We start from the raw sequence: 22213 nt of genomic DNA on the forward strand, positions 1-22213 counted from the left end.
TATACCAGAAAATACTTTTCAATACTTCACTTTTTCTCCCAAAAAAATAAAAATAAAATGCGTTCAAAATCCAGAAAAAATGGTGTTAAAGTGGTTTGGATTTAGAAACATGACAGCTAGATTTCTTCCTTAGGGCCGGTTCCTGTGGCCGGACTATCATGTTGCTTTTTACCTGATTCTCCTATTCTGAGAATCTTTAGACCTTGTAACATCCAGAAATGGTCAGTTTTCATCTACATATTGACTTACACAATATCCGATCATCTACAGACCTAATTCTACTATCTGAGTGGAGTTTCTATCCTGTCTTCTAAAGCCCAGAAGGTTCTGCAGTCCTTGTTGACATTTCAGGGGGAACAAGATGTCAGCCTATGTTCCCAAACAAAGCCTTTAGAAAATAACAATAATAATAACACTCATGAAAGAAGAACTTTTACAACTCATTAGTTAAATAATCATTAAATAATAATATGGTTGAATGAACAAATGTTATATGAATAACTATCATATAATCATATAATGAAATGGACAATATGGTTTAATGAAATGTTTTGATTAATCTGTGCTTAAATTACTGAAGTTGAAATGAATATTATTATTACATTGAAAGGTTAACAAGGATAAAATGAAATATATGACCCATATATTTAATCAGCACACTGGCTGGACAAGACACATTCACCATATCTCAATGACGCAAGTTATAATGTAATATAAGTCACTGCACATAGATATTTTCTTAGCCACAAAATCAGCATCTTCATATCTGAGGGAGCTGTGTATCTGGGTTTGTTGGCAAAACCCCTTTACAGGGCAAGTTCTGATTTATCAATAAACCAAGATATGGCCAGTATTTAAAACAGCATCACTCCCTGAGTGATTCAGTTGAGCCTAACTCTGACTGGCCATCGGAGGGAAACTCTGCTCCCACCGCATCTTTGACAAGCTGTCAAAACCTGTTGCATGCTACAACTGACTGCAAACGGTTCCTTCAGAATAAAGCTGAACCAACTTCAACTCCTTAAGAGTTATTCCTAAGACGCAAATAACAACTGGCGTGACCTGGAGACATCTCGAGACCGGTCTAGTCAGCACTGCGGTTTCTTCTATGGACTTCGGTACCTCTGGGGTCCCCAGACCTCAACACATTCCGGATCTACCACGGGGGTCTCCGATCAGGGTACGTAGACTCGACAGATTGCGTCTAATGTGTCATAAGAGCCAACTTTGTTAGTTTAATGCAGACCAAATTCACTCCCACTCAGAACTCAGTTTCTTCAGATATGAAGGTTCTGATAACATCACATTCACACACCATCACATCTCACATTCCATCCACTTAGATCCATTCATCACATAAAATGTCCTAGTTGTCATGTTTTTAATTGTTTAGAAAATAAATTTCTTACTCTTAATAATCTTGACTCTCTTCTTGAATTAATACGAAGTGTCTGATAATCCCTCAATAAACAAAGAATTCTAAAGCTTTTGGTTAAACATTCAAAGACCAATCAGACTGGATTTCCATATTTAAATGGAAATTCACATCATACTGGTCAAAGTGTAGGGTAGTATATCAAGCTTTAAAAGCACCCAAATAAATACGTATGTTACTCCTACAACCTTAATGACTCTAAGCATAATTTAGATGTTCTTGTCATGTGTGCTGTGTTATGAGCATTCTGGTCTGCTGGAAAAAAAATGTCAAGACCACCTGGATCACATATCAGGAATGACGTTAAACATGTTGGATTGCCTTGGCCCAGTTTAAATTTTCTGTTTCATATGTGAAATATAGCCAATCAGCACGCCCGCCATGTTTGTTTACTCCAAAGTCACGTTAGATCTTGAGAGGTTTTAATAAATGTCCCGTCTGATTGGGTAATGGCCGTGTGTGATATCAGTTTCTTTGCTGTTTTAAAAATGTATTACTTACAAAATCCTGCCGTGCGAACCAGGCCTTAAGGATGCTTTACTTCCAACGTGCTTCTAAGTTTAAAGAGGTTATTATGGACAAGGAACATGCTTTATTTTTTGGTTCATAGTTTTTACTCTGAAGCAAGGCCATTTTTGTGGAATAACATGCTAACTGGCTAAGAAACAAGCAACTAACAACCCCTCCACCCCTTCCAGAAAATTAGCTTGTTGCTTTGAAGTAACATTAATTAGTTACTAAACAACAGTTAGCTAAATTAACATTGACTTATCTGAAAAAAGCGAATGATTCAATTATATAAAGCTAAAAAGACGACAAACAGAAAATGAAAACAACAGACACAGTTTGTTACTCCTCGTTTTCCAGTGACTTGTGTAGGCACAAGGGAGGAGGAGGGGAGGTCTCTCATGATTGCTGTGCCTTTGTAGAGGTAGGAGATGACGGCAACTTATGTCCTGGGCTCCCATCCCCAGGGCAAAAAGGCACCAGCTGTAACAACTAAAACTCGTTATGATGAGATACCAAAACTCATTATAACAAGATACTAAAACTGGTCATGATGAAATACTACCTCGTTATAACAAGATACCAAAGCTCAAATTGACAAGATACTAAAACTCGTCATGATGAGATAATTACCTCGTTATAACAAGATACTAAAACTCGTTACAACAAGATGCTAAAACGCACCATAAGATACTACTTCTTATTTCCTTGTTCTGTTGGTTGTACATTTCCCAATGAAAGAAATATCAGCCTTCTGTTTCTCTCTAAATCAGAAATCTAAAAATTTTCTTCTAAAGTTTTTAGGTTAATTGTAGCAGTTTGTAGTAGTTTTCTTACTTTAATATTTTAATTCATAGAGTTGTTTACTCGAGTGGTGTTTTGTTATTGGATTTCTGGTGCTAGTCATGGATTGTCCATAATGAACACCATGTTCAGAAATAAAGGTGTCCATATGTGCTCTTGGCACCAGGATACCTTAGGCCGCAGCTCGATGATCGACTTTGTTGTATTTTCGTCGGACCTGCGGCTGCATTTCTTGGACACTCTGGTGAAGAGAGGGGCGGAGCTGTCAACTGACCACTACCTGGTGGTGAGTTGGCTCAGATGGTGGGGGAGGACGCCGGTCAGACCAGGCAGGCCCAAACGTATCGCGAGGGTTTGCTGTGAACGTCTGGCAGAGTTTCCTGTCAGAAGGAGTTTCAATTCCCACCTCCGACAGAACTTCCAAAATGTTCCGGGGGAGGCGGGGGACATTGAGTCTGAATGGACCCTGTTCCGTGCCTCCATTGTTGAGGCGGCCGACCAGAGCTGTGGTCGCAGGATCATCGGTGCCTGTCGTGGTGGCAACCCCCGAACCTGCTGGAGGACACCAGCGGTTAGAGATGCCGTTAAGCTGAAGAAAGAGTCCTATCAGGTCTTTTTGGCCTGTGGGACTCCAGAGGATGCTGACAGGTACCGGCAGTCCAAGCGGAACGCGGCTCGGGTGGTCACTGAGGCAAAAACCCGGGCATGGGAGGAGTTCGGTGAGACCATGGAGCAAGACTTCTGTACGGCATCGAGGAGATTCTGGTCCATCATCCGGAGCCTCGGGGGGGAAAGCAGTATGCTACCAACACTATCTATAGTGGGGACGGTGTGCTGCTGACCTCTACTTAGGACGTTGTGGATCGGTGGGCAGAATACTTCGAAGACCTCCTCAATCCCACCGACATGTCTTCCAGTGAGGAAGCATAGTCTGGGAACTTTGAGTTGGGCTCTCAAATCTCTGGTGCTGAGGTCACTGAGGTGGTTAAAAAGCTCCTCTGTGGCAAGGCTCCAGGGGTGGATGAGATCCGCCTGGAGTTCCTTAAGGCTCTGGATGTTGTGGGGCTGTGTTGGCTGACGCGGCTCTGCAATATTACGTGGACATCGGGGGCAGTCCCACTGGACTGGCAGACCGGGGTGGTGGTTCCCTTATTTAAAGACGACAAACAGAAAATGGTAAGGTCTATTCAGGGGTTCTGGAGAGGAGGGTCCATCGGATTGTTGAACCTCAGATTCAGGAGGAGCAATGTGGTTTTCGTCCTGGCCGTGGAACACTGGACCAGCTCTATACCCTTAGGGGGATCCTGGAGGGTGTGTGGGAATTTGCCCAACCAGTCTACATGTGTTTTGTAGATTTGGAGAAGGCGTTTGACCACATCCCTCGGGGGGGGCCCTGTGTGTGGGGTAGGGGTTGTACGAACTAGTCGACTAGTCGACTAGTCGACTTCACGGCTCTGTAGTGACTTTTTATGCCTGTCATCAACTAGTCGCTGTCACGTGATAATGACTGACAAGATGCAGTCCTCGGAAAAGACAGCAGGTGATGAGCCCCTGCGCGTCTGGATCAGGCAGAGGCGACGTGCTGTGCGGTACTGACACCGGCGGTAAAACGGACATTTAACCAAACTGTGACCTTTTCCCTCTTGCAATTTAACCTTCCCCTCACCCCCATCCTAATCTTAACCAGTTTGTGCATGCAAAACTCTGATCGTTGACACGCTCCAGACATTGCGTCCTGAGCACCGCCAAATCAGGTGTCACCACCTCAAAAACAAATTAAACACGCGATCGTTCATGTCGGCTCATTTCCTTTCATGTTTTCTGTCTGTTATTTGTGCCTGATGCGTTTCGCTGCTGCGGAGCGAGGCTCTTCACCTGTTTTGTTCTCCGGTGACGCACCCCCAAGATTCCACTATCTCCACCCCGCTCCGCTCCGGCATGAAGTCCGCAGCAAAAACGGTCCCGTTGTAGTCGGCCGGCGAGCAGCGGCACTCCACTGTTTTTGCGGTCAGTAGATCTTTTAGAACTGCAGTTCAAAGGTAACTCATAAGGTGAATATATATGAACCCAGGTAGCAGTTTCTCTTTAGGATTGAGAGGAGATGCAGGAAGATAATAAACAGACAGGACAGAAAAATAGTCAAATAAAAACAAGTTCGTTTTTGTACCTGCTGGTTGCAACAAACAGACACCACTGAAGGTCATCAGAAGTGAGGAACAGAAAATGAAATAATTATTTTAATGTTTAGAGCAGCAGGAAAGGCTGCAGGCGCATCAGTGAGTTTGCGGCTGCTGCGCAGGGGGAGGGGGGAGAGGACTGAAGTAGGATGCAGAAACTACCGTTGTTAAGAGATGTGTTAACTTAGAAAATGTGGGCACAATTTTAATTGTCAAAAACTCCAGCGAACCTACCGACCGACCCCCCGACCCCCCCCCCCCCCCCCCCCCCCCCGCTTCCGGCGTATGACGTCATCAACGACTAGTCGAAGTCGACTCGACTTTCATTACTTGACTGTCGACTTTAAAAAAAATAAAGTCGTGCAGGCCCTAGTTTGGGGGGGTGTACTCCGGGAGTATGGGGTACCAGGCCCTCTGATATGGGCTGTTAGGTCCCTGTATGACCGGTGTCAGAGCTTGGTCGCATTGCTGGCAGTAAGTCGGGCTTGTTCCCTGTGAGAGTTGGACTCCACCAAGGCTGCCCTTTGTCACTTATTCTGTTCATTACCTTTATGGACAGGATCCGTTTCGGTGGCCTGAGGATCAGGTCTCTGCTTTTTGCAGATGATGTGGTCATGTTTGCTTAATCAGAATGTGATCTTCAGCTTTCGCTGGAGCGGTTTAGGGTAGAATGCCTTCTCCGGGTCAGGAACGAGGTCCTGCCCCAATTGGAGGAGTTTAAGTATCTCTGGGTCTTGTTCACGAGTGAGGGAAAACTGGAGTGTGAGATCGATAGGCATATTGGGGCTGCGGGTGTTGTACCAGTCTGTCGTGGTGAAGAGAGACCCGAGTCAGAAGGCGAAACTCTTGATTTATCGGTCGATCTACGTTGCTACCCTCACCTATGGTCATGAGGTAGTGACAGAAAGAACAAGATCGTGGATACAAGCGGCCGAAATGAGTTTTCTCCGCAGAGTGGCTGGGCTCTCCCTTAGAGATAGCGTGGAAAAACTTGGTCATCCGGGAGGGACTCAGAATAGATTCGCTGCTCCTCCACATCGAGAGGAGCCAGTTGAGGTGACTTGGGCATCTGGTCAGGATGCCTCCTGGACGCCTCCCTGGTGAGGTTTTCTGGGCACATCCAACCAGGAGGAGGCCTAAAGGTAGACCCAGGACACGTTGGAGGGACCATGTCTCTCACCTGGCCAGGGAACACCTTGGGATTTCCCCGGAGGAGCTGGCCCAAGTGGCTGGGGAGAGGGAAGTCTGGGCCTCTCAACTTAGGCTACTGCCCCCGACTCCGGATAAGCAGATGAAAATAGATGGATGGATGGAGTTGATTACTAGTAGGACAGAGGCATTCACCTGAAATGTTTCAGTATTTCGTTTTGTTTTACCTATTAGAGCATGCAGTCCTTCATACTCTGCACTTATAAAGGAATCAATAAGTTTGTAGTAATTAAGGGCTGGCCAGTCTGGGCTTTTCAGCTTAAGCACCAAGAAGTGGGTCTCCATTGTGACCACAGCAATGCTATTACAGGTCATAAACCTCTCTGCTTCCACAAGAAGGGTGGATCACTTTCCCATTGCACTCAATTCTAATCTCATTAACTTCATTTTTGCCTTAGGCCAATAAACTGTAACCTTGTTATCATAATCTGTCTCGCCCCATAAGGGACAGGTGAAATTACCATGTTGCCTAAATAGTGAGTGGCAGAGAAGAATTAGCAGGAGGGCGTTGGGAGTCAGGGCCTGACCGGCGGGCTGCCCTAGTGTTAAAAAGCTTTGTTGACAAGCCTCTCCACTTCTGTTCACTTAATCAGACAAAGGTTAACAGCCATGAGCAGAATACTGAGTCAGTTAGCATTCAGACAGAGACATCCTCTCATCATCCTCATCAAACGGTGCAAGGCTGTGAGATAAATCTGTCAATGCAGACATTAACGTTGGAGCATTTTTGGTTGCTCGTTTGGCCCAGAGGTGGCGGCTAATGGACTCGGATCAGGAGATCTGTGTGAAAGAAGATTTGATTCTTTGTCACTCAGCTTTCTGTCTGTATGAAAATAAAAAAAAACATTCTTAGTGGTATTATCTACAGATGCAGAGGAAAAAGATAGTCTTTTACAGCTCTTTCAGCACCAGAAACATTTATAGCCCTTTCTTTTTTTTGGCCTTTCCTCTTTCTAAAGCCTCTTTCACACCAAATCTGGAACAGCTGCAGTCTGGTTTCCGTACAGCTTCCACATAAATCAAAAATCATTGAGTCCTATTGGAGTATTCACAGCGGCTGGAGATCCGTATGGCTCATGGGTCACCTGAACAAAAGCAAAAAATGAATGTGAGGGAGTGAGTGAGGCCATAAAAGTTATTTTCTGGTTTGCTTATGTAGGACATCATATATGAAATCCATGACACGTCAAATAAAATCAGCTCATAGACTCCCATTCATTTATTTGGCTTCAGGGGACCCATGGTCCGGAAGTAGATGGCCCTGACTCAGGCTCCCTATTTTTTCTGAGCATCCCATGTGAATAGTCATGAAGTTAAAGAAATGACAATACCCAGACAGGAAGTGAGACAAGTTTCAGCAAGGTCCATTTCAAAATAAAACCAGTGTCCCATTATTTTGCAGTTTATAATAATAATAATAATAATAATAATAATAATAATAATAATAATAATAATAATAATAATAATAATAATATAATTATTATTGTTGTTATTATTACTTATAATAATAATAATAATAATAACAATAAATATTATTATTAACAATAATAATAATAATTATTATTATTATTATTATTAATAATAATGATAGGGATGTCTGTTCACAGTGTGTGATGGTTCATGTTATTTTTACAGGTATATTCTCTAAACAAATTTTTAACGTTTCTAATCATTTGGTGCTCTTGTGCGAGCAGACATCTGGAGAAGTTGGTGTGGACGAGGCTTACAGCTTCTGCTTTGCTGCAGCTCAAATACAAATAATTGCGCCAGATTTTCTATTTAATTCACACATTAAAAGTTGTTGTTCTGCTGTTGATGTTCTTCTAAGTCCTCCCACAGGAAATCATATTAAAACTGCCCATGAACTGAACCCACCCAGCCATAAAATGTGCTCCTTAATGCACAAACAAACAATATTATTCTGATCTACAATCCTGGGCAGTTCTTTTGTCTTTCCGTTCCTTCATTTGCAAGATTTAACCTGATTATGTCAACTTCAGTCGGTAAGTGATGAGATTAATGCAACATGAGTGTCTGACATGAAAAAAAGTTTGCCTTTCTTACATTATTAAAACTTTAAAGGTCCACAAATCCATAATTAAGTTCTTCCCAATTGAGTTTTACTGTGTTTACAGTAATAATGAACACAGCAACTCTGGAGACACCTTTTTGACATCTGTCTGTGTGATCACTTTGAGCTTTGTGGTTTTACTTTTCTAACCACAGAAGGTGAGAAAATCAATAAATTCACTGGTTCTATAGATAAGAACAGAGCTGGGCTCCTGCTGCAGGGCCTTGGAGAACATGTCAGTGGTCACCGATGGAGATAAAGATGCAGATGGCGGGATGCTTCAGTAACCCTAAACCTACAGCAAATTAAATCATATGAGTTCTTTTCTTCTCTTTAAATCCTGACTGGTTTTAAGAAGATGATGCTGAATCCTTTCCATTTTTTGATATTCCCACCCCGACAGGCCATCGAGTGCATCACTCAGGGACGGGAGCTGGAGAGACCGCGCACCTGTCCCAAGGAAGTCTACCTGCTGATGCAGGGTTGCTGGCAGAGGGAACCCCAGCAGAGGATGGTGATCAAGGACATCCACCACCGACTGCTGGAGCTGGTCAAGAACCCGCCTGTTTATCTGGATATCCTGGGTTGAGAGGGGAGGATATCAGAGGCGTGAGAGATCCATTGAAACAAAAAAAAATATTTTTTATTTCAAAATGATTCCCCCCGTTTTGCTCATTTGCTCAAGTGAGCTTCATTTTGTCCCATTCCAGCTAAACGTTGAGTCCTGTTTACTGCCCTGTGATTCACTGGAAAAAATGTCAAATGTTTACTAAAGTGTTTAAAGTTTATCTGATGTGGGATCAGCCTGGGGGAGGACGCATGAGTGGGAGTGACAGCGCTCGGCCTCCGTGTTTCAGAGGAACAAATTCTCCTCTGAAGGACGCCTTTAGTCAATGTAAATAAGATAATCACAATCAAAGCTTGTTTTCCGTGAGTCAGAACCACTGTATCATATGATTATTTTTTAGAAAAAAAAAGCATAAAAAAGTGTTTCCTGATATAAAAATCCTGTGTGTTTACATGTATTATGAGCAGAAGCAGCAGAGGTGGGACCTGTCGGACAGATTCACCCTGCAGAGGCTTTCGGTCAAATTAGCCGTATTTTTTGTGCTGAAATCAAAGCACTGCAGTGAAATCTGGTACGGGAGCAGGGTGGGGGTGGGGACGAAAGCCTGAGATGGCAACAGATGGGTTAAAGCAAGACTCCAGGAGGGGGGGCAGATGGCACTGAAAGTGAAACTGGACATTTAGAGAGAAAGATCAGGTAGAACCTCTGTGTGTAAATAATGAATGTACATACTCTCTCCTACTGTCTAAAATACCCACCTTCATGTATTCAGCACTTTGTATATTGTCTTCCCTTAAAAAATAAAGTTGATTTAAAAAAAGAACATTCTTTTGGACGTGCTTCCTGGAGGACAGTCCCTCCTGCTGCTTTGTGTGTTTAAACCTGCACGTCCTAACAAGCTATTCAAGAGCCTTGTGTCGTTTTGACGGTCTAATCAGCAGCCTGCGTCGTCTCCACGGGCTGCTCAGCAGACGGTTATTGAAAAGGAATAATCAAGTTTCATATTGCCTTACAGCCGGGCCTCCAGCAAACAAACACCCTTCCTCACCACCTTCCCTTCCCTCCCCGCCCTCCATCACTCTGTATGCAGAGCGTCTCCAGAGGGTGGTAATGGATTGTGAGTAATGCTATCATCCCCCCCTCCCCTCCCTCCACCTCCCTGGTGCACTGGGTGAGGTAAAAAAAATGACTTGGAGGACTCGTGTCTGGCTGATTGTTTCTTCTAGTGTCTTACAAGCTGATCCAGGCCAGATAGGATTAGAACACTCTGTAGTGTTTGTCCCTGGTATCCTTAAGGGCTCCCTTTGTGGCTTCAGAATGAACCTTTTTGATAAGCACTCCAGGCTCCACCCTGCTTGGATGTGAAATATGAGAATAAGAGCTGGAAATGAGGCCATTTTTAAAATGAAAGTCCTATTAGAGCTTTGCAGCTGGAAACTTTCCTTTTCAGTCCTTCACCTCATCTAATAACGTACGCACACAGGATATTGATTTCTTGTGATAATTATTTCTTTTATGATAATGGCGGAGCATATTCATTTTGGCCTGTGCCTCCTGCTATTAATAAACCACTCTGGGTGCTTTACCGGCCACCTTGTGAGGCTCACAGTGAGGAAAGAAAGAAACCATAATGACTCAAACCTGATAAAGAAACAAGCTTTTAATACCCATCACAACCACGGAGCATAGTCATTTCCAAAATCATTATTCCAATCTGCTTTTTAAATCAGATGTTCGTGCTTTCTTAGTTTTCCATTTTTGATCTCATCAGTGATGCCAAATGACAGGGGAAAAACATACTCTGTAGCAGCTAAAAGGTTCACTTTATGGATATAAATGTGTCCAAACTACCAAATGTTTTGACCCTTTGGGTCTCAGGGCAGCTGGTTGTCCTGCAGATAAATCTCCACACCTGCGAGAGCAAGGAGTTGCAAGAGGTGCTGCTTACGAAGCACTGCCCTCTGCTGGTCACTTATAGACACTGCTCAGGTTCACACGAGGTTCTGCAGTCGGAACAGAAAATAACCAAATCACTGCAATATTAATTTATTCAACTACAGAACTCAAAAATTTTTAGTGTTGTTTTATGAAAAAAACATTTTTTATTGGCTTAATATTTTTAACGACAGTTGGTAAATATGTGATATTTTTACTTTTTATGATAATGAAACAAACATTTAGAAAATGGCAAATTTGTCTAATTTTAAACAAAAAAGCAAAACAACACTTTTTTGGCATTTTTATTTTATTATTTTAGAGATAATCGGTTCTGAATAATTTCTTTGATGCATGTTGTCATAAATATAATTATGGTAAATATATTATTGATGACGATATTAATAAAAAAATGATCATAAAGGTGTTTTCACATTTCCATAATTCTATTAAATGTCAGTATTTTATTAGTTGCTGCATTGTGTTTCTGCTGAAGCTATTTTAAAATTAAAGGACCAGACTTCTTCACTTTACAAAATAAAACATTTCTTGTGCCAAATTGTTTTCATAAAAGCTTTAATTTATTACACAAAATGAGTAGAACATGTCAAATTACAAATTATACACAGCAAACAAACATTTATACAGTTTAAGAATACTTTGTTTTTTAAACAAACATAAAAAAGGTTTTTGTAAAACATTAAGGCACTAAAGACTGCTTTTTTAAGTCCTGCTCATCTTTACTCTCTGTTCCACTTTATTAGACATCCTCCAATACAATAAAAAAAAAACTAGAACAATGATAATATTATTATTGCAAAAAGGTGAGTTTCTCTGAGAATCCAGGAGTTTTTCTGTAACAGACGCCAGGTCTGAAGAGCTTTACCAGGTTTGATGTTCGGGTCAAAAATAATGCAGTTTGGAGGATTTTAGATCGGTACGACAGAGCTGTCAAACCGCTGCAAACAAGGGAGGAAAGAATAAACGGCAGCAACAAAAAAATTATGCTAAAAGCTGTGTCCCCCAGAAATACATCAGGAATGCTGGAATTCCATTAATCAGCAGGGTCAAACTGAGGAATGCTTGGATGGAGAGGATAACAGCTGATGGTAGAGATGCTCTTCTGAAGGATAAAGCTACTTCTGGTTTGTACGCAGAAAACAATAAGAATTCAAAAGTGTGTGTGTGTGTGTGTGTGTGTGTGTGTGTGTGTGTGTGTGTGTGTGTGTGTGTGTGTGTGTGTGCGTGCGTGCGTGTGTGTGTGTGTGTGTGTTGTTCATTCATTATTAGTCCAACACTTCAGCATCCGCCTCAGACCTGAAACACTCCTCATTTCCTTTCTTTCACGTACTTTTTCCCTCAGATTTAATGGCTCGACCAACCAGATTAGCGTGCGTGTGTGTGTGTGTGTGTGTTAGCTGCTCGTGCACAAGTAAGCTGGTGTTCCAGGAGGAAAACAGTGCTTGTATGTTTAACACGAATGCCAACCTGCTTGTCGAGTAAAACCAAGATTTTAGAAACTTTCAGCTACAACACGCTGCTATTAATTCTCCAGTTCCAGTTAGTCTGAGATTTGATGTCTAATTAACTTCTTTTTGTTTCTAAGAATGTCTCAAAATAAGTAGATTATTGTTTATTTTATAGGTTTTTGCAGAAATGAACTATTTTGCTGTATTTATTATAGTATTAAGGGTTTTTGCTATAGAAATACTTGAGAATGTTTAATATATTTGCCATTTTTACTTGTTTTACAGAACACAATTAGGTAAAAATAGCTTAGAAGATGGAAGTTTTGTGCAGTTAAGTGGTTATGTCTCATAAAATACAAAAAATTTATATATATATATATATATATATATATATATAAAACTCGCCTTCTCTTCACCTAAAATGAGCAATAAATAAAAAATATGATAAATACAACTACTCGTCCGATGGTTAATGTGAACAAAGGTCACACAAGACAAAAAAGTATGGATGTAAATGAGTCAAAAACATCATAAATGTTAACAGGACCCTAAATTATGATTAAATTATTCCCAGTTTTCCTTCTCTTCCCATCTCACCAATGTATAACCGATAAAAAAAGAAAAGTCTATAAAATCCAATTTCTCCAGTTCTGCTTTAATTTTCCTGCCTGTTGAGATTCTCATGTTCAAAACGAGTTTCCTGGCCGCTCCACCGTTGCCATGGGAACTTAAGGTTATAAAAGTGGTACCTGTCTTTTAATCACCGCCTCACTAACGTTTTCTTCCACTCCCCTGTTGAGGGCGGATTGTGTGGCTCATAATGAGGCAGGCAATCAGACAAAAAAAAAAAAAGAAAGAAAAAATATACTGTTCTGAAAATCAATTCCTGTCAGCGCGGAGTGGAATCAATAGGCGGATGTTTAAGAGCTGCCAATCCAATCTGCATTATTTTACGTGGAGCTGGGTGATATTTGTCTGTGCTGCTTTCCAACGACCGACCGGTGAGTCCAGTTAGGAAGAAAGACTTTAGAACAAATCATCAATAGTCTGAGGTTTTAGCTTCATGACAGGAAGCTTCCTTCAACCCAAACGTAAAAACGTAGCTAACCTGTCTGGGTCCTCAGCCTCCGAGTTTTCACACAAACCCCGGAGCGGCGGAACAATGTTAGAAAATGGAATACAAACTCTTCCGAATGAGAACAATTGTTAAACCAGCACTACTTCGAGCTGACAAACAGAAAACCTTTCCTTTGGAAAGTGATTTTTTGGGGGGGTGCTCCCTTACTGCTCCTTGCTGTCGCAAGTTGAGGTCTGCTGCTGGCCTGAGGCTTGGAGAGCGTTCGGTAGCAGCGGCACGCTGAAAAGGCCGATGAGGCCCAAGTTGAGAGCGAGGCTGACGACGAGTGCCCCGATGGTCCCAAAGAAGGATGGCATCAGCCCGTGGGTCTGGAGCCACGCCCTCCGCGACAACATGTCCGCTATGATGCCTTCCATCTGGAAGTGGGTTCCCACCACGGCGCTGACGTGAAAGAGCTGATGGCTATGGCCTAAAGAGAGGAAAAACAGGATTCATCATGAGCATTTTTTTAATGAAATGTAAAGGAGAACCAAAAAGGCCCGAATTAAAGAATTTGAGGTCTCCTTTCTAGTTCCTTTTTAAGATAGAAGGAAATTAACTTATAAAAACGACCAAAACAATCCTAGATTCTGCAAGTCCTCAACAACAGAAACATTTTTTATGAGGTGAAAGTTGTTTTTAATAAAAGGTTTGAGATGAAGGATGAAAATGAGAAATGTCTGAGTTCTGCTTATAGTAGATGCATAAATATCTAATGGATAAGTAGTGGAACACTGAAAACCCCTAGTGATTATTTCTGATTATAATCGGTCACTCTGACTTCTTGCAGGTTGAACATGAAAAGTAAAAAGTAAAAGTATTTTCTAGTATAATTATCAAAACATTGAGTATTTATTATTGTACGCATACACAGTCCATCCCAAAAAAAGTCTCCACCTGGATTTAACTCAGCAAACAGGTACAAGCCTCCTATGGGATAATTACTGCATTTTTCAGCTGCAACAAGTTATTTAACCCCAACTGGTGCAATGACTTGCTTCTCATTTCTTAAACAATCTCACGGAAAGACACGTCTGGTGGTTGTGGAAAAGATGTTGGTCTGTGTGAGAAGGGTCAGATCATTGGCATGCATCAAGCTGAGGAAACATCTAAGGAGATTGCAGAAACGACTAAAACTGGGTTAAGAACTGCCCAAAGCATCATTAAAACTGGTCTGATGAGTCCAGACTGGCCCTGTCCCAGAGTGATGGTGCATCAGGGTAAGAAAAGAGGCAGATGAAGTGATGCACCCATCATGCCTAGTGCCTACTGTACAAGCCTGTGGGGGCAGGGCTATGATCTGGGGTTGCTGCAGTTGGTCAGGTCTAGGTTCGGCAACAGGATGTGCTCCAAGAACAAGGTCAGCTGACCACCTGAATATACTGAATGACCAGGTTATTCCATCTTTCCTGATGGCACGGGCGTATTCCAAGATGACAATGTCAGGATTCATCGGGCTCAAATAGTGAAAGAGTGGTTCAGGGAGCATGAGACATCATTTTCACACATGGATTGGCCCCCACAGAGTCCAGACCTTAACACCATTGAGAATCATTGGGATGTGCTAGAGAAGGCTTTGTGCAGCGGTCAGACTCTCCCACCAACATGCAACACTGGATGGAAATAAATCTTGTGACACTGCAGAAGCGTATTGAAACAGCGCCACAGCGAATGTGTGCTGTAATCAAAGCTAAAGGCGGTCCAATGAAATATTAGAGTGTGACATTTTTTACGGTGGCGACTTTTTTGGGGCTGGGCAGATTACTATACGAAGATTCGCTGTTGGAAAGATGCTTTCCATGAGGACAGTAGGGTGGTATGCGATTATTGGGACTGGGCCTCTCACGTCCCGATCCTCTGCTGCGAGAACGCGCATGGCTCAACAAAGCCGCTTGAGGAAGTAAACAGCGATCATGAGGCTACTTTTGAATATATTCATATTATTTACACGTATTGTATTTGTGTGTTTCCTGAAAGTCTGATGCTTTTAGGCAGAAAAGTGAAAGAAAACACTGTTTTTAGCACATTTAATCTGTGCATGTTTAAGATGAATATTTCAGTGTGTTATTTATTTTCTCTGCTCCTTGGTTCCTAACAGCGAGTCATCTAAATGTTTATCGTCATTTAATCGCCGCTGCAGATGCAGATACAGGACACAACCCGAGTGAGAATGTATTTACTTCCCTTTTTGTGCTCAAGTGCAGAACTTGAGTTATTTATGCAAATGAGTTTGTTAAAGACTAATTCTCCATTTTACTTGTTTGCAAAACTATAAACCAAAATCTTTGTTGACTAAAACATTTTTAGTTTAATTTTCCTAAAACTAACAAAAACTAAAAACGCATTTTCTTTTAAAACAAAGATGGCCGCCAAAAGCAACACTGCTTCGTGCGTGACTCTCTTGGGTTTGGAGAAAGCTTAGTGAAAACAGGAGCAAAGACAACAAACTGGTAGGACAGAAGTCTGAAAGTTTGGATCGAAAGGCTGTTTGATGTTGGAATGATTGATTTTATGCCAAAAGTTCAGCAGGACCACCCTAATGAAAAAAGATCTCCTGTATGAGAACAATATCCCTGAAATCATCTGAAACACTTTTCTTTATTTCTCTAGGTTTAATGCAATGAAAATATGAAAGAAGTAAAACATTTCACAGCTTTTCTGTTTAAGTGACTGTTTTATTGTCGAGTGATGAAACCTCACCAGACTTAACATAAAATTTCTCATTAATTATACGTTTATTTTGTTTGAAATGCTGATTTAGTAACTTATGGAGTATTAAAATCCTGTTTGATTACAGCACTGTGTAAAAGACTGGAATGTTCTGATCTGGTTATCAACAGAAAATTACTTAGGTATTATTAGGGCCTGCTCTAAGTGTAAGAGCATTAATCAATGAATAACCCTCGAGTTTTTGTCACAATGTAACCATTTTTCCAACATTTTTTCCTCAACACAAACTCAGTTTCCTTTTGTTCCTAACCAACGTGGCACCGATAGTCCTTGGTAGCGAGGTCCTGCGAAGTAGAAAATCTTTGCAGACGTTACACTTTTTTAAAACTCCCCCATGAATCCAATGTGTGATTTAATGCAAAATGTTTCAAATAACTTCATAATCATTTTATCACCATTAGCCTATAAATAGATACATTTTTAGAAAAAATAATTTCCATTTGTTATTTTATCAGGCTTTGAAGTGTTAAAGTGACGGTGTGCATTTTTCCTGGCGATAGGGGGCAGTAGATACCTAAATCGTTGCAAACAAGCTGTATTTTTGTACTGGAGAAAGACCTTACCAATGGATGCCCATTAGGGTCAAAAAGCCCTGGGGAGAGTCAACTTTAGCTCCTCACTGGTAACAAGTGAAGAGGTAAATGTGTAAAACAGAAACTTTTAAGAATGATGAAAGTTTTGTAACCGTTTGTTACAAATCAGTAAAAGCATTTTGTCCTCATGGGCTCCCGTAAAAGGAAACATGGCATCAAATATGGCGTCGCCCAGAGACTTACACCCGCTCCCATGTATTTTAGACCTGATTTTTATGGTTATATGTTACGAAGCCGCCAATATTTTTCAACAACAGGGTGTCATTTAATTAATTTTCAACAACATTGTGATGGATATTTCCAGAGATTAATGGTAAAAACTACACATTGTCTCATTAAAGCTGCTGAGATTTTCCCCTTCAGGAATTATGTAAGATTTTTTCAGAAATCCATAAAAGTTATTATCTTAAATACTGTAATATGAAGTGGGAAATACATCTTCTTCTTGTTTTTTGTTATGAACTGAATGCCGGTCAGCACTAACCAATAGCGTTAGACTACTTAGGTGTGTTCTTGCTGTGTCTTTGTAAATCCATGCTTTCGTTCTTTTTTAAACACAGAAACAGTTTTGTTTACCTGTTTGTAGCTACGGTTTCGCCGACAGCTGCCGGCTTCTTCAGGCTGGCGTCAGCCTGAAGAAGCCGGCAGCCTGAAGAAGCCGGCAGCTGTCGGCGAAACCGTAGCTACAAACAGGTAAACAAAACTGTTTCTGTGTTTAAAAAAGAACGAAAGCATAGCGTTAGACTACTGCTTACACACAGACGTTAATCACAGAGCGGGCTCGAGTTTTTAAGGAAATACCTCAGTTAATGCAGAGTTGGCAACTTTCTCATGAACAAGTCTTTAAAATCTAAATATATGAAAACACAACATAACATGATAGTAATAATGGTAAAACAATGTGTTTTAGCTCAGTTTTGTTGGCTAGAGGAGCACGTTCATGAATGAGAGGCGTTGTTTCGGCCTTAAATACAGAAATGAAAGTTGGCCATGATGTGATACGCTTATCAGCCACTAGATGGTGCCACTAGGTAAAAGAATAAATATGAACAGCAACTGCACATCAGAAACAGTTTTGGGGCATCTTTTCTGTGCAGCCAGCATTAAAACACGACCTGATGGGACATACCGATGTAGTCGAAACGCCCAGGGGCCAGCCTCTCCGGTAGGTGGGCGGTAAACAGGAAACCAGTGAGAAAGGCGAAAAAAAGGTGGTAGCAGTGGTTGGACAGGGCGTCGCTGGAGCTGCAGCCTCCCCAAAAACACAGAAGTATCTAAACACACACACGTTAAAAAAAACTATTTACCTGTCATTTAATTCAGAAAAGCCTTCTTACATAAAACAACCAATCCTCTCTGAAGTTAATCAATGGCACCAAATAGTTTTGTTAGATTAGAACAGTAAGCCAGATTCTTGAGTTAATAGACTCTAATCAGGTCTGAACACATTACATAATCAAGAATTTAAAATGAATAAAACCAACAAGAAAGGTGTCTTTATGAGGACTCACCCTGTAAAACAAAGGAACTGTGTCAAATATGAACGGGACGACAAACGCGCCCGTTCGAAGGGCTTTACTTCTCTTGGGGAACTGCAGCTCTACGAATCTGTGCAGAAAAAAACAAAAAAATAAATTTCCTGTTTCTGATTCCCCTTTTTTTAAAGTCTTACACAAATGTCAACAGTTTGAACTCCACAGCCCTCTCCCGTGTCTCTACAGCTGCACAAAGTGGGAGAGCTGGTTTTTTATTGGGAGGATTGAGGAGTTTCTTACCTGGAATAACAAGACATGCTGGTGCAGAACAAAGTGTTCCCAATGGCAATAAGAACAAAGTACTGATGGAGCCAAGTGTTCAACCAGCAGTCTGGCATCACGTAGTATCCATAGCTGATGGCACAACCTGCACGCAAACACCAACTAACAGTCGTCAGCATGTCTGCATCTGGTTATATTTCACTTATTTTATCTGTTATGATTTAAGATGACATTAAATGGTCACATTCTTATGCTGTGTACAGTCTATTGATGCTAAAACCCCATTTACTTGCTAAAATCTCTTCAGTTATTCAGTTTACTGAAATGGGAACTAATTCTGTGACAATCTGGTGGTAAATAAGAGCCTAAAGTGCCAACAAGGTAATTTCCTTTAGTTAAGGCATCCGTTGTTGTTGTTGTTGTTTTTTGCATTGAGTACTGATTATATTTTAATCATTTAAATCCAGCTTTTTAGTTCAGCTTTCTGCATAAATTTATGATGGTCATTAACGCTTTTAATTTTACAATGTAGCAGCAGAAGATAACTGACTTAAGGGAGGAGGTGTTATCTATTAAAATACATATATAGCATATAAAAAGTAAAAGGGGAAACTTCCATTAGTCATTCATCTACTGATTAAATTCCATAAGAAATATTTTCTATTTATTATTATTTAACCACTAATTCAGCAAAATAATTTATGATACCCTCACAAGTTTTAACTCATTCACTGCCATTGGCGACTAAAGTCGTGCAAAGCTGATCTTCACCCGTGTGTCACACGTCACATGATCATGAAGCAGAAAATCCGTGAATTGTGAGATCATTTTGGGACGCAGCTCTGAAAAAAGCGAAGCGAAAACCTGAAAAGCTTCTGCAGGTCACAAAGGATTCGTCCTGATGTAAGAAGTGAGTCTACTCCTTTTGTAGCATTGATGTTGACATGATCATACAAATGCTTAAAAACACTGGCAGCCAGGGGCTTTCTGATCAGTTAATGAGTATAAAATAGTTTTATATTATTTTTCTCTCAAAAGACAACACAACTGAAATTTTCATCTCTACTTAGTTATAAAAAAATTTAATAATCAAAACATCAGAGATAAAAATATTTAAATGGCCTCTAATCTTTGTTTTTCTTCTCAATGCCACAAGGGGGTGCCAATGTATAAAAAATGTTTAATTCCATAACAAATTCTGTTTATTTAGTGTCTGTATATGAAAACATTATTTCTTCCAGATTACTTTTCTCTTTGCAGACTAAGTTGCAAATTTTACAGTTTGGAAAATAAAATCAGAAAGTAGAATAAGATGTATAAAGAAAATGTGGCATTTTGTAAGGAAGTGCAAAATGTGCTCAAATCTGTTCACATTTCTGCACAAATAATCTTTATAGCTAATTAAAATGCAAACAGGAAAGGGAAGCATGGAGGTGGGAACAACCTTTTTTTTTTAACAAAACTGATTTTTGTTTCATCAGCAGGTAATCATATTCATCCATATTTCTACTAACTGATGCAGAACATCATCATGTTTACTCTGATATGTAAATCAGAAACTAGGGATGCACCGACACAACTTTTTTCCCCAAACCGATACGATACAGATACTCGGATCTGAGTACTCGCCAATTACCAATACTTCGGCCACACAAAAAAATGCAATGAATTGGAAAACAGGTTTTATTTTCTTCTCTGTTTTCAACAAGAAAAGACTGTGAGGTAGATAAAAAAAAATATATATATTAATAGAAATGATCACAAAACTAAAATATTAGGTGAACAGAAAGGCCAAGTTACAGTGAATCCACTTTCAGGCAACTGCATTGGTATCAGTTCCTGGTATTGGTTAACTTTTACCGATACCGATAGCCGTATACCACGGCCAGAAAAGACGTTGGCTCGACTTTCATTTTGGAACTATTTTTCAACCATGCCATTTGGAATCGTAGAATGTCCAAGGAAGGTCCCATCTTTCTCGTCATGCTAAGTTCAGTTTCTTTACAAAACTCCCCAAATCAGCTTTCTGTGGGTGGCGGTGGCAGGAGAGCAGTCTGCACTTTGCAAGGGACGACTCCGGTGTGCTGCGAAATCAAATAGTCAATCGTAGTAGAGCCCTTCTAGCCAATCAGAGGCGAGAAAGACAGGATCTTCCTTGGACATCCTACGACTCCAAATGACGTGCCCGGCACAGCCGAAATGCCGCGTGTGTTCTTGCGAGAAAACATGTCCTTTACTAAAAAGTGTCCGAAAAGCACTTTTTCATTTATTTTTCCAATAAAAATTATTTGTATGGCCTGAAAGACTATAATATGATGTAGATACACACGGTAGTAACAGGTGATGACTCCTTTAATATTTTCAAAAATTAAATGAAGAATTTGCCTTTTTTTTTTGACTCCAACAAGTTGCTATCAGTTGAAACCCAGCAAGATACTAGATGTATGAATGCTGTGATTGAAACCCATCAGAGTGGTGTCCTACCGAGGCTGTAGAGGCTGAGGGCTCCGTAGTCAAAGAAGTAGCAGATGTGGCGGGATTCTGGGGACATGGTGCTGAAGGTGTGTGCACAGCTGGAGGTGAAGGGGTAAATACAGATGAGCAGCATGTACACCAGCAGGGGCCAGGCGTAGCTGTCGTTCAGGAAGTTCATGGTGGTGCAGAGAGCGCAGAAACGCCACAAAAAATACCTGAAACAGAAGTTTTCAATAACACAGAAAGCTTGTGTCTGTCCAGATTTATGGATCCTGTCTCATAATGTTGACAACTTCAGGTTAAAGACCAAGTTCACTCACTTTTACAATACATTAGCAGTGGTCTGTAGTGCAGGGGTAGGGAACCTTGGTCCTGGAGAGCCACAATCCAGCATGATTTAGTTTTTTCCTGCTTCAACACAGTTGATTCACTTGTTCAGCAGCTCATCGGGCTCTATAGATTAAAACCAGGTGTGTTGAAGAAGGGTAACTTCTAAAACATGCTTGATAGTGGCTCTCCAAGACCAAGGTAGTGTAAATGAATGCCTTGTGAGTCGATCTCTGTGGGAAAAAGCTCCAGTGCTCCTGTTTCAGGGAGTAGAATTTAGCCAGAGCTGAGGGGAGCAGACAACAGGAGGATTTAGTCTTACTCATTATTATTTCCTGATACCTGGACATCTTGCCTCTGATTGGCTAACAGTAACGTGACTCTACCACTGATTTTGTTTGTTTTGTCCATGAATGCTACTTTTCAGAGTGACGCAGATCTGAGTGGTTTTTCTGACCCAAACCTTTCCCCGTCTATTGTTACTGTGGAGGAAATAGGGGTACATTCAAGCTCAGCATGCATGTGAAACTCAGAGTGACAGACCATGCTTTCAAAATAACCAGAAAAAAAAAACTGTTTCCCAGTGAACTTGGTCTTTAGGGTACACCTGTGTTTAAAACTCCAATTCAACATCCCTGTGAACAAAAAAGCTGATTAAAGTAACGGACAATTGGTGATTTTTCACCCACCATGTTGGCAGGAAGTGGGTCCAGATGTTGATGGTTTCGTTATTCATGTGGAAGCTGCTGAGGATGCAGTCCAGCGCGGAGCTCTGAGGGTGACGATATCCAGAGATGATGCTGTCCTCTCTGAATACCTGAGGACACAGTTCATCTTTGCTTTTAGTTTCAATGTGTGTGTGTGTGTGTGTGTCTGTGTGTGTGTGCGTGTGTGCGCGTGCTTGACTTAAGGAAAGGTAAAAATAAAATAAAAAACTAATATTCTGCACCTGTATTTGATATAGCGCCTTCTAGAGTCCTGGAACCCCTCAAGGCGCTTTACAACACAATCAGTCATTCACCCATTCACACACACATTC

The 22213-nt window shown here is 41.0% G+C and overlaps 2 protein-coding genes across 3 annotated transcripts in view; one reads left to right on the forward strand and one right to left on the reverse strand.

Moving 5' to 3' along the window:
* Positions 1-9583, forward strand: part of ntrk1 (neurotrophic tyrosine kinase, receptor, type 1) — a 47348-nt gene extending 37765 nt beyond the window's left edge. The window contains exon 17 of the mRNA XM_015949753.3: positions 8607-9583. Coding sequence (XP_015805239.3) covers positions 8607-8792 — 186 coding nt within the window. The 3' untranslated portion in view covers positions 8793-9583. The remainder of the gene's footprint in view (positions 1-8606) is intronic.
* A 3649-nt stretch (positions 9584-13232) lies between these two features.
* Positions 13233-22213, reverse strand: part of paqr6 (progestin and adipoQ receptor family member VI) — a 29752-nt gene continuing 20771 nt past the window's right edge. For both annotated transcript variants that reach the window (XM_054740852.2, XM_054740853.2), the window contains exons 3-8: positions 21864-21991; positions 20857-21062; positions 18391-18517; positions 18127-18223; positions 17745-17889; positions 13233-13722 (exon numbers count right to left, since the gene is read on the reverse strand). In XM_054740852.2, coding sequence (XP_054596827.1) covers positions 13457-13722; positions 17745-17889; positions 18127-18223; positions 18391-18517; positions 20857-21062; positions 21864-21991 — 969 coding nt within the window. In that variant the 3' untranslated portion in view covers positions 13233-13456. The remainder of the gene's footprint in view (positions 13723-17744; positions 17890-18126; positions 18224-18390; positions 18518-20856; positions 21063-21863; positions 21992-22213) is intronic.

This window comes from Nothobranchius furzeri, chromosome 5 (genome assembly GCF_043380555.1).
Source record: "Nothobranchius furzeri strain GRZ-AD chromosome 5, NfurGRZ-RIMD1, whole genome shotgun sequence".
Classification (NCBI taxonomy): Eukaryota; Metazoa; Chordata; class Actinopteri; order Cyprinodontiformes; family Nothobranchiidae; genus Nothobranchius; species Nothobranchius furzeri.